Below are 14,168 nucleotides of genomic sequence, written 5' to 3'. Positions count from 1 at the left end.
GCTGAATTCGTTCGTAAGTTGCTTCAGTGCTATATTTTGTATGGAATGTATGTTTAAGACTTATATAAGTATGTTTAAGGTTTATATAAATATAATAAAATGAAGTTTAACTTACTTTTGGAAGATGTACTCGAAGGCTTAAGGAGATGATGGACGATTGCATAGTTTTCTTCTTTTTCTCATCATAAATGATGTAGTAGCACTGTATGGCATCATTCATTTGATTTGCAACCTTTGTGTGAACGTTCAATATTTGGGTCTTGCTGCTCGAAGAGTGCGATGGCTTTATCTATGAGCGATAACCCCTCGGCCAAGAGTTCCGTCTCAAACTTCTTCATGGGGACAGGCGTTTCCTCCTCCTCCTCTCACAGCGCCTCACGTCGGTATTAGCGGCGGAAAGAAGTACTACAGTACTCGTAAAAAGGCGCGCAATACAAAATCTACGCACGTGTTTTTCACATGACAGTGACGATACATTTATAGTTTGACAATGTTAATTAATTCAAACTCAAACAATAATTAATTCTCAAATCAACCCAAAACGTTATGACACTCAAGGTTTAGAGAAATCAATATTTCTCCACTTGATCCTGTTATCACGGAACCCCGAGGTGGCAGCTCAGCAGCGCTCGAAAGCTCCTTTGTTTGCTCGATGTCAAAACAAGCAGGAACTTTGTGAATGGTGCGTAACCAGCAGACATTACTAGCTCATTATTAAAAAAGCCAGCGTCTAAATTTTGACTCTTCTACTACACCACTACATATCCACAGCCAATGATGACTTTGCCTTTGTGAAATGGATAAAGCATTTTCATGACAGCGCATATCATTAAAACAAGGGGGTTAAAACAATGTTGTCGTATGTAAACATTTTGCAACCCTCTGTGCAGCCTCTTTGGAAAGAGGACACATTGCAATAACGGTTCATGAAGTGATAACCACATTTTCGGATGTGTCTGCAAGCCATGTGTGTGTTTCTAAAATATTCTTTATTTGTGTCGTAATGTAGTCATGTGAACTGATCTCCTTACGCTTTACTTCAATATTTAACAAAGAGGTCACATCACACGGTCGCCTGATCTGCAATGACGATGATGTCATCTCATTTTTGTTTGTCCAAAACACTATGTGAAGAAATGTCTTCAAAAGCCAATATCATGATGACAACCAAATATAATCCATCATGAATACATTCTGGCCGGATATTTTCAGTGAGCAGCAATAAACCTTACTCGTGAACTTTTATATTGTCTACCTTGTCTGTTTTTGTCATCCCTCCCCATAACACTTAAAACATTCGAAACATTGAAAATACAGGAAAAGTCAACACATCAATCCCAATATTCTTTAAATATCTTTATTCTTTAAGAATAGAACACTGTATAATTATAATAATAAACTCCGACCTATGTATTAATTTCAGTTCATACGCGGAAAAAAAAAATTTGCAGCTCGGTGTATTTTCAGATGGCTTAGGCATGTTCTGCTCAATCAGATCCCATCAAGTAAGCGTTGGTGCGATCTCTCTTTCGCCTTCGGTGGGAGCGCCCAGCCACTCTTGTCCGCTCTTTCTCGCTCCGTGTCAGTTCAAGCGTCGGTGCACGTCGTCTTTAGACTTTCCCTGCATCGGAAAACAAAAGATCGTCAGTTGGAAAAGAACCAACGTGTCGCTCTAGTCACGTTTGCCGTGCACATTCTTGTCAAAATCAACAGTTTGTGATTGTCGTGCGAATGCATTGACAGTCTTATTTGTGAGCAGTATGAAAAAAATATAAAATAAAAATAGGGATGGGCATTGGGAAACCTTTCTGGATCAGGTTTGTGTTTTTTTTTTAAAAGCATGGAGAGAAAAAAAAGCTGAGCTCTGCCGTGCTCTCCATTTTCAATTGTTTCAACACATGATGAATCAACAATCAAGTTGCACTCGACTAATTTCTTCATGAGCAATTTGTCCTTAGAATCAAAAATTATGCCCATCTCTAATAAACACGGTGCTCTTGTCATCGTAAATGCTTTCTGAAGCTGCACATTTGCACTCTGGCCTCACTGCTCACGCCGTTGTGAGTCCTGACATGCGGATTTTGAGCATAGCCATTTTTTTTTCTTGTTGGAATGTTGAGCATTCTCAGTGCTTATGAGGAATATCATCCGCTGTTCCAAAGCGCCTGAGGCATTCAAACGTCAACATGGATGAAAAGTTACACTCACCAAAGTCCTCTTAATATTGATGACACATTTAACAAGACCCAAAATTGGGGCCAAAATGACAATCGTTTGTTATCAAAGTGCCATCAATGTTTTAGTAGACGATGGCCATTCCTTTAGCAGAGCTGGAAAAACGTAACCATCATATTTTTTTCACAAGGGCAGTGGGAAATGGTATTGTTAAATATTAAAAACTTTTAATAGCTTGTTAGCTTAATACCGTTTGATTTATGACCCAATTCTGCGGTCGATGTGGCGAGCATCAATTAACTGCAGCTTATTACAAGCAATAACCTTTCGGTGACATTTCAATAGCGCAATGAAAAGGCACCGTCGTATGCAGGAAGCCTAGCGGAAACGCCGACTTTAACACTAACATGAAACTTCATGTTAGACTTTCAAGACATGCACAATGCTAAACCTTGAGATGAGCAATACCTTGTCACGGGGGTATGAAGGAAGTGGGTGGGGGCAGGTTTAGACTGGATTGTAAGAGGGGCAACAGTTAAAAGAGCATCCAAGGGGAGAAAAATGAAATGTCATCATAGCAAGCATGTGGAAGTGTTAAAGAACGAAGGAGCTGGATGTTAAATACATTAACATTAATTGGGTGGCCATTATTTTGCTTACCGCTAAGGAAAAAAGAAAATTGAAACAATCATCTCCGGCATTCACCAAATGTAAAAAAAAAAAAAAAAGATACAACTTTACAGTACTTTGTTCCCCTTGTGGAAACTATCACTGATACTGTCATGAGAAAAAATAAAAACAACAACAAACGAAATAGAAACCTACCCTCCAGATATGTGCGAGCCACAAACTTGAGCATCTCATCGATAAGAATGACTGGGAAGGAAAGCTTCAATACCACAATCCACTGGTCCACAGTCAAGTGAGTGAGCTTGAAAATCATCTACGGAAGACACACAAACAATACCGCTTTGTCAACCAGGATCATGAAAGGCGGTGGTTATTCACTCAAAACAATTTGTTTGACTTTTCGCAATACACTGATTGGGTTCTATGCTAGAGTACCGCCATGATCTCCTCCAAATGCATCTGAAGGAGCGAGGAGACCACAAAGGCCAAAAGTTGCGGCCTCACTTAACAATTTCTTCATCATCATCATCCTCAGGGACTGTTTACGGTGAGGTGGATCGGTGGGTTGGGGTAGGGTCCCCTATTAAGAGACTCACGGGCAGGGGGTCCACGTAGATGATCATGAAGTGAAGGGACATGGAGAGGGTCATGGCAGCCACCAGCCAGATGTTGCTCCAAGGGGGCATGCGCATCAGCGACTGGTTCTCAGACAAGCTGGTGGCAGAAAAGAGGACGTGAGTTCACTTCGAGGTTCTTTTAGTCTTGCCAATGTCTAGTTAGTCGCACCTATTTAGAGCGTTGCACATCTCAATGGTGACCAGCACAGACAAAGCCATGGTCATTGGAGGAGATGCCTCAAACACATGACAGTGGATCCCGGCAAAGTCCTCATTGTCGTCACTGCACTGCATGAAGTGCGACTAAAGACCAAAAAAACCCCAAAAAACAATTCATAATCATTATACTGAAGGAGAGGGTAGAACTGGGTTACGCTATTGTCTCAGCCAAAATGCTCCCGCCATTAAATACCAACCAATTGATGGAAGGAGACCAATGGCCCATCCTCGCAATACAGGAACCACCACGCAGCTGCGGCAACAGTTGCAGCGCCAACGTAACCTGGAAAACATTTGACGTTTTGAAGTTCGGGTGGCAGGCCGGCTCCTTTGCTCGGACACACATTTTTTTTTTTTCAGATAAGCATCCCATTAACCTTTTTAGTATTGATTTGCCACATGATAACACTGAGACGGAGGTGTTACCATGGCAACAGCACCATCGAGAGAGAAATGGCGCGGATGGAGGCGGATTGGAAGCTTAGTTGCCAGACTAAGAGTATGAGGAACCAGTATGATGGCTGAACATTTTTAAATTAATTATTACAACCCGCTTGACTTTAAAGGTCATGTCAGCACCACAAACAAGTGTAGGTTGCCCAATGGGAAACAGTGGTCTTCTCCAAATACATCTCATGCGGTACTAATCACAGAAACGCATTTATCCAAAAGAAGCAAGCGGAACTATTTAGTACCTCCAATGGCCAGATATCTGAAGAACAGCCAACCGGAGATCAGGGGCTCTTTGGGCGATCGAGGAGCTTTGCCCATGATGTCCAGGTCCGGAGGGTTGAAGCCCAGAGCAGTGGCGGGAAGCCCGTCGGTCACAAGGTTGACCCAGAGCAACTGAACTGGGATCAGAGCCTCGGGCAGGCCCAAGGCCGCAGTCAGAAAGATACTGAAGAAATATGGAAAGGTTTAGTTTTGGCGGTCTCTACCATGCCGAAGTATAAACGCTGCTATGTGAGCCAAGGTCCAAAACGAAGTGCTTATCCTGTCAAGGGTGACCGTCGTCAAGTACTTACCAGACAACCTCACCCACATTGGAAGAAATGAGGTAGCGGATGAACTGCTTCATGTTGTTGTAAATCGCTCTGCCCTCCTCGACAGCAGATACGATGGAAGAAAAGTTGTCATCAGCCAGGACCATCTCAGAGGCTGACTTGGCAACGGCAGTGCCAGAGCCCATGGCGATGCCGATCTCCGCCTTCTTCAAGGCGGGGGCATCATTCACTCCATCTCCGGTCTGCGTTCATGATGGAAGAGAGGTTGTTGGCGGGAAATTGCCTCCATGGACCAATTGGAAAGCGGATTCCCATGTCACGTTGGGGGAAAGTTCGTCTCCTCACCATGGCAGTGATCTCATCAAAGCCTTGGAGGAACTCAACAATTTTCGATTTGTGGGACGGTTCCACCCTGGCAAAGCAACAAGCCTTACGGACTGCGTTCTTCTGGTCATAAGAAGACAGGTCATCGAACTCACGACCGGTGAAGGCCTTGCCGGTGACGTCCTCGTCCTCGGAGAAGATGCCGATGCGGCGACAGATGGCCACCGCTGTGCCTTTGTTGTCACCTGAGCAGACAAAAGCAGGACAACTGACTTTGTTTTTTCTCACAGCTCAAGTTGAGCGAGAGCCTGCGGACTACTGACCGGTGATCATAATGACACGAATGCCAGCGGCTCTGCACAGCTCGATGGAGCTCATGACCTCCTTACGCGGAGGGTCGAGCATACCAACGCAGCCCACAAAGGTCAAGTCAGTCTGATGGCAAAAAGAACGTTTTGGTGACTCCTTGCGGTACTTACTTTTAATATCAGTCAACTTGGGTTGATTGTCACTCATCGGGGTCCAGTAGGAGTACCTTCTGTACGCTAAAAAGTCATACTGGACTATTTATTGAAGACTACTTTGTAAATTTGCATGCCCAAAAATCGAGACTTCATGGACAAGCTTTCACAAGTGCTGCACTCGAATCCAAGTCAGTTGAGTATTGGTGTTAAGTTGTCATTTTCTTAAATCCCTGATTTATTCTTCACGGTTAAAAGTTGGAAATAAGGTAGCATCTGCAATCCTGAAACAGGCCAATTACATCTGAGCTTCTAACGTAGCAGGGGCTGTCACTCACCTCATACTCTGCAAACCTGGTTGAGTCCTCCAGGTTCATCTCCTCCTTCCTTAGAGGAGAGTCGCAGGTGGCCAGTGCCAGACAGCGAAGGGTGTCTCGCCCTGTGCCCCACTCCTTGATTACTGCCATGATGTGATCTTTGACCGGCCCAGTCAAGGGAAGACGAGTGGTACCCACGCGAACGTATGAACAACGCTCAATCACACCCTCAGGGGCACCCTGGATAAGACATTTTGAATGTCACAACATTTTGCTGCGTCTCTTAAAGCTGACTTGCTGCTCATTTTCAACTTAAACCTTTCCAGACTTGAAGCTGTGTCAATGTGTATGAATATGTCACTCACTTTGACAAACATCTTGTTTCCAACTGGGCCTTTCCCAGACTTTGCTGGAGAACAGTAGACTGACATTGACTTTCTGTCTCTGGAAAACTCCAGCGTGAACTCCTTCTTCATCAACTGCTTAATCACCTGTTCGAGAAAAGTCGAAAATGAAAGCTCCATCCATGTTATTCGCCTCACGGCAGACTGATGGCTTTTTGTGCGACTTACGCTGCAGCAAGCATTGGCTCGTTCCACCCTGGACAGGCTGCGCACTTCAGTGTTGAACACGTTCATCTTCTCCACCAAACAGCTGAGAGCGGTTTCAGTGGCCTCGCCCACTTTCTCGTAGATTCCCTTGGACTGTGAAGGAGAACGATGCTTTCAGTTGATTTGATTTGCAAATTCCTGCACACGTGCTCTCTTTCGCACTCTGCCAACCTCGTTGTAGTCAAGCGAGGAGTCATTGCAAAGGGCGCAAATGGTGGCCAGCTCAACCAGTCCATCATACTGGCCGCATTTTACGCTCACGCCCCTCCTTGTCCTAAAAAGATTGAAAACTATCGTTTTGCGCGATTCATTTTGTACAGCACGTGTACTTGCGTATACTTACACTTCTCCCTCAGGTGTGTACTTTGAGCCAGAGATGTCAAATTGACCGAGAGTGACATTCTCATTGTCCACTTTATCGATAATGAACATCTGCAAGGGAATTATTATTATTATTTTTTTTTTTTGGCGTCAACTCTTGCTCTACTCGAAGCTTTATACTGCATGGGAATGAGACATGTTTCAACCTACCTTAGTCACACACATCTGATTAGTGGTGAGGGTACCAGTTTTGTCAGAGCAAATGACTGAGGTGCACCCCAGGGTCTCGACAGAGGGCAGGCTTCTGACGATGGCATTCTTCTTGGCCATGCGTCGTGTTCCCAAAGCCAGACAGGTGGTGATGACGGCAGGCAGACCTGAGATGGTTGGAAGCATCTCCAGTATTAGTCTCGGCTTCCCAGCTACGAGCTCTTCTTGTCAAGCTCTCTTTTTTTGTGTCCATTCTTGAAAAATGTGTAATGCCGGACAATACCGATGGTGGACCTTGCACACATTCTCACAATCTCTACTTCACATGCTTGTACAAGGTGTAGAAGATCCAGACGGGTAGAGAAAATATATTCCCGTTGGCAATAGAACTCATAAAATAAAAACGGAATACAGTCAAACCTCGGTTTTCGTCCATAATCCGTTGCAGAAGGCTGTTTGAAAACCGAAATTGTTCGAAAACCGAAACCACGCTCTTTTTAAAATAAAAATGCTTCCTGAACACGTCTGCTCACAATGGTAAGCAACACGAGGAAGCGTCACTTCCTCGTCTACCCGAGGAAGCGTCACTTCCTCGTGTAAGGAAGGCGAGAGGAGTCAAATGGTGCATTTAAGTGCGCTCAGTTTGTTCGAGAACCGAAGTTTATTCGTCATCCGAGGCATAAAAAACTCGAAATTTTTGGTCGAAAAAAAAAAAAAATCTTCATAGGCAGGCAATTCAAATTCCTGGGCTTTACCTTCAGGTATGGCAGCCACAGCTAAAGCCACAGCAATCTTGAAATAGTAGATTGCGCCACGGAACCATGAGCCACCATGAACCGGGTCATTAAAATGTCCAATGTTGATTATCCACACCGCCACACAGATGAGGGAGATGACCTGGAGAAGGCAGAGAAATAGACACCGGATCGGCCATTGTCATTTTTAAAATATTCTTTGGGTCAAATTGCCTTGGTTGTTTTCATGTCTTGTTTGGGGCTCCCACCTTGGAGAGCTGCTCCCCAAACTCATCCAGTTTCTGCTGCAGAGGGGTCTTCTCCTGCTCGGTGGCAGCCATCTGGTCGCGGATCTTCCCGATCTCGGTGGAGACGCCGGTTGCCACGGCGATGCCGGTGGCTTTTCCAGCAGCAATGTTGGTGCCCTAAGTGTTGGGTTTTAAGCTGAGTTTAATGACCTTTTTGGGAATTGATATTTTGAGAGAGTAAAATTGTAACTAAAACAGGATAAGGAAGTAGGATTATACTATCATGTAATTAAAAAAAAAAAAAATAATGCTCCCTTTACCAGAGGTAATTATGAAATATCTGCGGTGGTATGAAGAAGACACTCACAGAGAACAACATGTTCTTTTTGTCCTGGTTGACGGCTCGTGGGTCCGGGACGGCATCGGTGTGCTTGATCACACTGACTGACTCACCTGGGGAGACCCACGACGGGGTGACCGCAGTGTCAGTCACACCTCTTTGCAAAGTGCACCCACGGGTGACAACACCTACCCGTGAGAATGGACTGATCGACGCGCAGAGTGGTGGATTTGATGGAGATGATCCTGATGTCTGCGGGTACTTTGTCACCAACTACAAATAGATCGAAATGCGCAAAATGACCATGTTCGTAAAAACTAATGATAGTGGTTCATTTAACAAAGTATCTATTGATCGGGTATGCCGATGGCTTTTAACGAGTTACATGGATTGGGCTGTCAGTCAGAGGCAGAAAAAGACGATGAACTAATACAGAATGTTGTGATGGGGAACTTACCGGAGACCTCCACCACGTCACCAGGAACAATCTCCCTGGCCTTTATTCTCTGCACGCTCTTCCTGTCCGCCCGGTAAACCTTACCCATCTCAGGCTCATATTCCTTCAGAGCCTCGATTGCGCTCTCTGCGTTACGCTCCTATGGAGAAAAAAAGATATACTCCCATCATCATGGTAAGAGACACTGAATATACACGACTCACAAAACATGAGAGCGCTTTCAGGTGAAATCTCAAGGACCCATAGTTGAAATCAACCAAAAGGGCAATCATTTTAGTTTGAGGGAGCCATTTGGACTTCTATATTGATAAACTCCAACCGGGCAATTCTTCCGCATGAGCCCCAGTTGACACCACGTACAGTAGACAGAACGTGAAACTGACTGAATGAATGAATCAATGGAGCTTTATGCCAAAAAAAATAAAAATAAAAATAAATAAAAGAAGTCAGGACGGTCCCAATTCTTTTCCACATCACTGTACATCAAGAAAAATGGGAGTTGACACCCCACACCTCTCATTGCCTCCAACTGTAAAGCCCTCTCTCTCTCCATTCTCATACCCCCCATGTGTGAATCCTTGTGCATAGTTTCCAAATGACTGCCACAGTATTGATGCCCTCAAACTCCTCCGTCAAACATCGCACAGAGACATGATCTTTTTTCTTTTTTTTATCTTTATTTTTTACACGTGTAGTGTCGTCTTCAAGGCAGGTCGGCTCTAAGTCTTCCCCCGCCTCCCCTCCTCCCACCCCCTCTGCACCTCCACAAGCTTGGCTTAACCTTTCACCCCCAGCGCTTTGCCTGACGTCATGCCGCTCATTCTGGTTTCATATGAACTTTAAGCTCTCGCCACGGCTCTGGAAGGAGCACGCCGCAAAGGACAAAAGGACCGCCACCCGAACACGCCGCTCGTATAATTTAGTATGTGCGACCGGTTCTAAGAATACGAGTCTATTTAGGTGAGTGTAAAAGACGGCCCTTCAGGGGCAGGTATGTGTCCTTGAGACTGCGATTGTTCCTGTGGGTGTTTGTTTGAGTCGCTGACCTGCCACACGCCAACAACGGCATTGGCGATGAGGATGAGGAGGATGACAAAAGGCTCAACGAAGGCTGTGACTGTTTCCTCACCTTCCTCGAACCAAGCCAGTACCTGAGAGAGACGGAGAGTGAATTACAACTGTTCTGGGATGTTAATGCAAAAACGTGTGCCGAATGCATGTGAGAATATTGAATTTCCAATTGACGGTCCAACACGTGTGCACTTCTGTGCGTGGCAGCTCCGTGTTACTGCACACGGGTCTGTTTTGGAATCCCGTCATGTTGACATTGACACAGATTAGTTGCGGGCCAGTGGAGCAAAGTCCTATAGCCATAAAAAAAAGTCCTCAGAACTCTTTGGTTGAATCAAACTTGTCCTTTGCTTGTATCCTATTTGCTCTTTTGGCAGCCTTTCCAAAAGTTAGTCTTCACCTTGTTGTATAGCTTCAGCTGACTTATCTTCACCTCAAAGATAAGACATCTCCAGAAAATTCCAAGCCTGTCAGAACATTGTATCGACAGGACGTTCCTGCGTGTATGAATCGGGGAGCCGCGCATTCCCAGTCTTGACTGTTCTCACTTTTCGAAAGCATGCATGACTCCGAATCTATTGCTCCCGTTTGTCATCGTAACAATGATGCTTGTGCAACCCAATCCCCGGCTGCCTTCTGGGTCTCAATCTCCTGCTGCTGCTGCAGGCCACCGCTCGTTCCTTCCATCCATGACCTTTGTCCAAGGATACAGTTTCTCTTCCTGGGTTGAGAATTTCTTAAAATAAAGCTCCGGCCATGCATATGTACACACACGCACGCAGGGGCGCTCTCTTTTTCAGCCCGCCTTTCTCTTTCCCACACGCATGCATACACACCGGCACCATCTGGCCTTCTAAGGCCATCGTGACAGCTGTGTAGGCAAGCCAGAGGGCAGAGATGGGAGATTAAGACAACGTGTGCAGCCTCCCTCCGCTAAACTGTTTTGGAGAGAAACCAAAGAGGCGGGAGGAGGCTTTCTTTGGCTCCATACGAGTGAGGGCGTGAGTTGTAATGTCACTGAATGACTCTGGAAGCGACAGAGCTGCGAGCTCATTTCTGAGAGAAATTTTAACTTTGACCGGTATCTTTTTTTTTTTCATATTTAATAATATATAACCAAAAAAAAAAGCCAGCACCCTTACTTTAACCTATTTCAACCCATCTAGCACGTGTAGATGTGACAATTTGCTTTTACAAAGTGAAAAGGAAAGCACTCAAACTCACAAAAGAGATGCAGGCGGCCAGCAGTAGGATTCGGACCAAGAGGTCCTCAAACTGTTCCACTACCAACTCCCAGATACTCTTCCCTAGAAGAAATACACAAAATTGACATCACGTTATGCCCCGCGCTTGCAGAATTAATTAAATTAAACATGCAAATTAGGGGTTGAACTGATTCGTCGACAAATCAAATTTACTACTTAAACCTTGAATTCGACTTTTCGCTCATCACTCGTTTTTGGCATCTTTGTTTCCCGATTGGCCCATTTACAGAAGTATGACATTTTGTGGAGCGCCAATATGGCGACACGGTCTTCACATGTCTGCGCTCTTCCACCAGTAAGAAATTAAGCTCGTTTTGGATGAGATTTGTGATTAGCTTTGCTTGCTTCAGCTATTCTAAATATAGACGCCGGTAGTTTTAAAACGCTGTGGGACTGGTAGATCCCCGTGGCAACCGGCTCCATCATCAAAACGTGATGTCCAATCATGCATGGACATCAATGGTGCGCTACTTTATTTCTCAGAGAAGTCGATGGATTTCCGAGCAGGTGTTAAATGAAGGACTGGAGCTTGTCAGAGTGTGTAGGAAGCGAGCCGAAGTGTATGGCACTGATGCTTTAAGATGGATGACAGAAAGCCAGACTCACCCTCCTCCGCTGGCAGCTCTGTAGGTGAAGAAAAAAAAAAAAGATTTGAGAGATTAACGAGCCCGGATCACCACTCGACAAATTTACTGCACTGTTTGTCATTCCTGCTGCATTAAGTGACACGACTCTCCACTCAAAATCCATTTTCAAGAAATAGACAGGTGCAAGTGCAGATGCTTATCTTGAATAAATCTGCTACTGTGTATTGTCATACAGATACATTTGTTGTTTGTGTTTGTTAAAAAAATGCTGAAGGAAAAAACAATTCATAAGCGGACCTTGGAAAAATAATCGCATATCAAATCGGGATCACAAGTTAGTATATAAAAAAAATCGTTCAGCTCTACAGTATGTAGATGGATATCTGCAGTATAGATGTCTCAGCTCCTCGCGGAGGATAAAGAATATGTGAATGTGAATACGGTGATAAGAAATGTGTATCTCTTTAAACATCAGTTCCTTAAAGTGCTATACACAGTACCCATTTCCCATTATGTGCTAGTATTAGCATTAGGTGACGAAGGGATTAGCAATTTTATTTGTTTGATTCTCCCCGTTTCAAAGTCCTGGTGACTAGAGTTGAGTTCACTACCACCATGCAGTGCGTGTATCTCAAGTTTGTGTTCACAAGTCGAAAAAGAAATCAAGTGATCGACTGCTTGTGCCTTGGAAAAAAAGTCGGATCACTCAAGACTTTACTAAATGACCTTCTGTGACCTTAGCAACCCTCTTTTTCCATCCTCGTGATCATCCATCCATCTCACTCCCTCACCGTTGTAGCCATACTTGTCCAGGTTCTTCTTGAACTGCTCGGGCGTTAGGCCTTTGTCCTCGGTGACGCCAAAGTAGGCCAGAACCTCCTGTGGCTCTTTGGTGTGTGCGTTCTCCATCCCGGCTGAAGCGGAGAAGCTTCGCGACACCAAGACACCTTTCAAACGTGCACACACACACACTTTAGCGATACTTACATCAGCTCATCTGATGCTGCAAGTTCAAAGACGAAAATGAAATTCACCCACCGCTTTCGTGGAGTGTAGCGCTTGGGAGCAAAAAAGGGTTAACCCCCCTACACGCTGCGTACACCCTGACTGGACCCCCTCGCTCGCTCACGCTCTCAGTGAGATGTTTCTCTCCTTCCAGGAGCTCCGGACTGACAGAAAGTGCAACTTGGCAAACTGCTCTGAAAAGTTTTATACGTGTGGAAAAAGTTCCCCGATTGGTGTCTGCTCACCATGCGCTCACCGCTCATTGGCCGAGAGCGCCGCGGGGGGAGGGAGGGGGCAGAGGGCAACAACTGCAGAGGGTGTCCACGCTGGAAATAAGATGTGTAAAAGAGAGACAACCATGAGGGGGTGACACTTTCTGAATGAGAGCTAGGGGACACCGGTGGCCATGCGGAATGACTTTGTCTATTGGCGTCCACATGTTGCCGCTCGTTCACTCAGATGGGGATTAACAGAAATGCAGAATACGACGGTGGCGTTTGATGTGTGGAAAGTGAAATTGACACGTCGAGCTTTCGGTTTTAGGGAAAATCGTTACATATTATTCAGCTGTACTTCCAACACCTCTGACGACTCACTAGTATGTCATTCATCTTTTTTTTTTCATTTAAAGTGAGTGTGATATGTGTGTTTGTCTAGATGTGCTTTTTAAGTGACCTTTGACTCTCATCTTCATCAGAATCTTACATGATCCATGACAAAAGATGTAAGTGGCATTTTGATTGACACTGTCACTGGTGTGTGGCATGAAAGGCCCTTTTAAATAAAATGCATCATTATTATTATTATTATTATTAAAAGAATGATGTTTTTGTTTTTTGTTTTTTTTGGGGGGCTGCTCGGTATGTTGAAAAAATATATATCATTGTGATCATGGCCCGTGTAATTATGCACGTCACACATTTGGTAAAATTAATATATTTTCACACCTCTATGCTACTAGTCAGTTTTTTTTTAAATTATCAGCAATTTGTCATATGAGCTCTTTTGCATTGTTTCAGCTCTGCTAACTACAACTGATCGTCACTCCATCATCATCGTCCACAACCACTTTCTCTCTGCTTTTGTCGTTCAGACCCGTGTTGCATATCCCCGCCTCCCCCACTGCCCCCACCCCTCGTGACCCGGGGTGTCGTCTGGCATGAGCTCCATCTCCCTTTGGGGATCAGGTTGCTGCGGCTCTTTCTAAATGCTTCTATGCCCATAAAAACATGGCGGTGATAATCCTGCATGCGCATAGATACCTACTAACAGGAACACATACAAAGAGGAGGTATTGTAATTTGACTTGCTCTTGATGTAGACGCGTCCATGCTGGTTTTTCAACCTAAAAATATACACAATCCAGATTTGGAATGTAGTATGTGACAACAGTCCAGCCTGGCATGCAAATACGGAACATGAAAATCTTCTGTTGTATTTTAATCTTATTAGGGCCACTCATTTGCTGGGGCCTGCGCCAACTGAGTTTTCAGCCAGAGGCGTGGTGGACCCTGGACTGGTCGCCAGTCAGTTGCAGGGCTCATATAGACGAGAGACAACTATTCCCTGCTC

The 14,168-nt window shown here is 44.8% G+C and overlaps 1 protein-coding gene across 3 annotated transcripts; it reads right to left on the bottom strand.

The window, feature by feature from the left end:
- Window positions 1-1,338: 1,338 nt before the first annotated feature.
- On the bottom strand, window positions 1,339-12,790 carry atp2a1 (ATPase sarcoplasmic/endoplasmic reticulum Ca2+ transporting 1). 3 transcript variants are annotated; one of them, XM_019868271.1, is made up of 25 exons: window positions 12,383-12,500; window positions 11,611-11,628; window positions 10,964-11,046; window positions 9,715-9,819; window positions 8,669-8,807; window positions 8,404-8,484; window positions 8,239-8,324; window positions 7,893-8,048; window positions 7,645-7,786; window positions 6,890-7,056; window positions 6,702-6,790; window positions 6,530-6,632; window positions 6,320-6,451; window positions 6,113-6,238; window positions 5,769-5,987; window positions 5,293-5,404; window positions 4,991-5,214; window positions 4,667-4,887; window positions 4,337-4,539; window positions 3,839-3,924; window positions 3,592-3,725; window positions 3,402-3,519; window positions 3,001-3,118; window positions 2,644-2,687; window positions 1,339-1,621 (listed from the first exon to the last, which is right to left on the bottom strand). In XM_019868271.1, the coding sequence occupies exons 1-24, from the start codon at window positions 12,498-12,500 to the stop codon at window positions 2,683-2,685; spliced, it is 2,985 nt and encodes a 994-aa protein (XP_019723830.1). In that variant the 3' UTR covers window positions 1,339-1,621; window positions 2,644-2,682. The 3 variants fall into 3 exon arrangements, with proteins under 3 accessions (XP_019723830.1, XP_019723829.1, XP_019723828.1); XM_019868269.1 differs by lacking the exons at window positions 1,339-1,621; window positions 2,644-2,687 and adding exons at window positions 2,029-2,165; window positions 12,630-12,790 and having other exon boundaries at window positions 12,383-12,538; XM_019868270.1 differs by lacking the exon at window positions 2,644-2,687.
- Window positions 12,791-14,168: the final 1,378 nt, after the last annotated feature.

The sequence above is a fragment of the Hippocampus comes genome, unplaced genomic scaffold, assembly GCF_001891065.2.
Source record: "Hippocampus comes isolate QL1 unplaced genomic scaffold, H_comes_QL1_v1.1 scaffold314, whole genome shotgun sequence".
Classification (NCBI taxonomy): Eukaryota; Metazoa; Chordata; class Actinopteri; order Syngnathiformes; family Syngnathidae; genus Hippocampus; species Hippocampus comes.
The sequence above is the reverse complement of the archived record's forward strand: the minus strand, read 5'-3'. Positions and strand labels throughout refer to the sequence as shown.

What these genes read in the sequence shown, in the direction of transcription:
- atp2a1 (XM_019868269.1), bottom strand. Translation starts at nt 12,500, where the DNA reads ATGGAGAACGCACACACCAAAGAGCCACAGGAGGTTCTGGCCTACTTT. An exon ending in CAGATATCTGGCCATTGGAG is followed by an intron (nt 3,925 to 4,336) that starts GTACTAAATAGT and finishes AATGTTTTCCAG; the next exon opens with GTTACGTTGGCGCTGCAACT. An exon ending in TGGTCTCCTTCCATCAATTG is followed by an intron (nt 3,726 to 3,838) that starts GTTGGTATTTAA and finishes TTTGGTCTTTAG; the next exon opens with TCGCACTTCATGCAGTGCAG.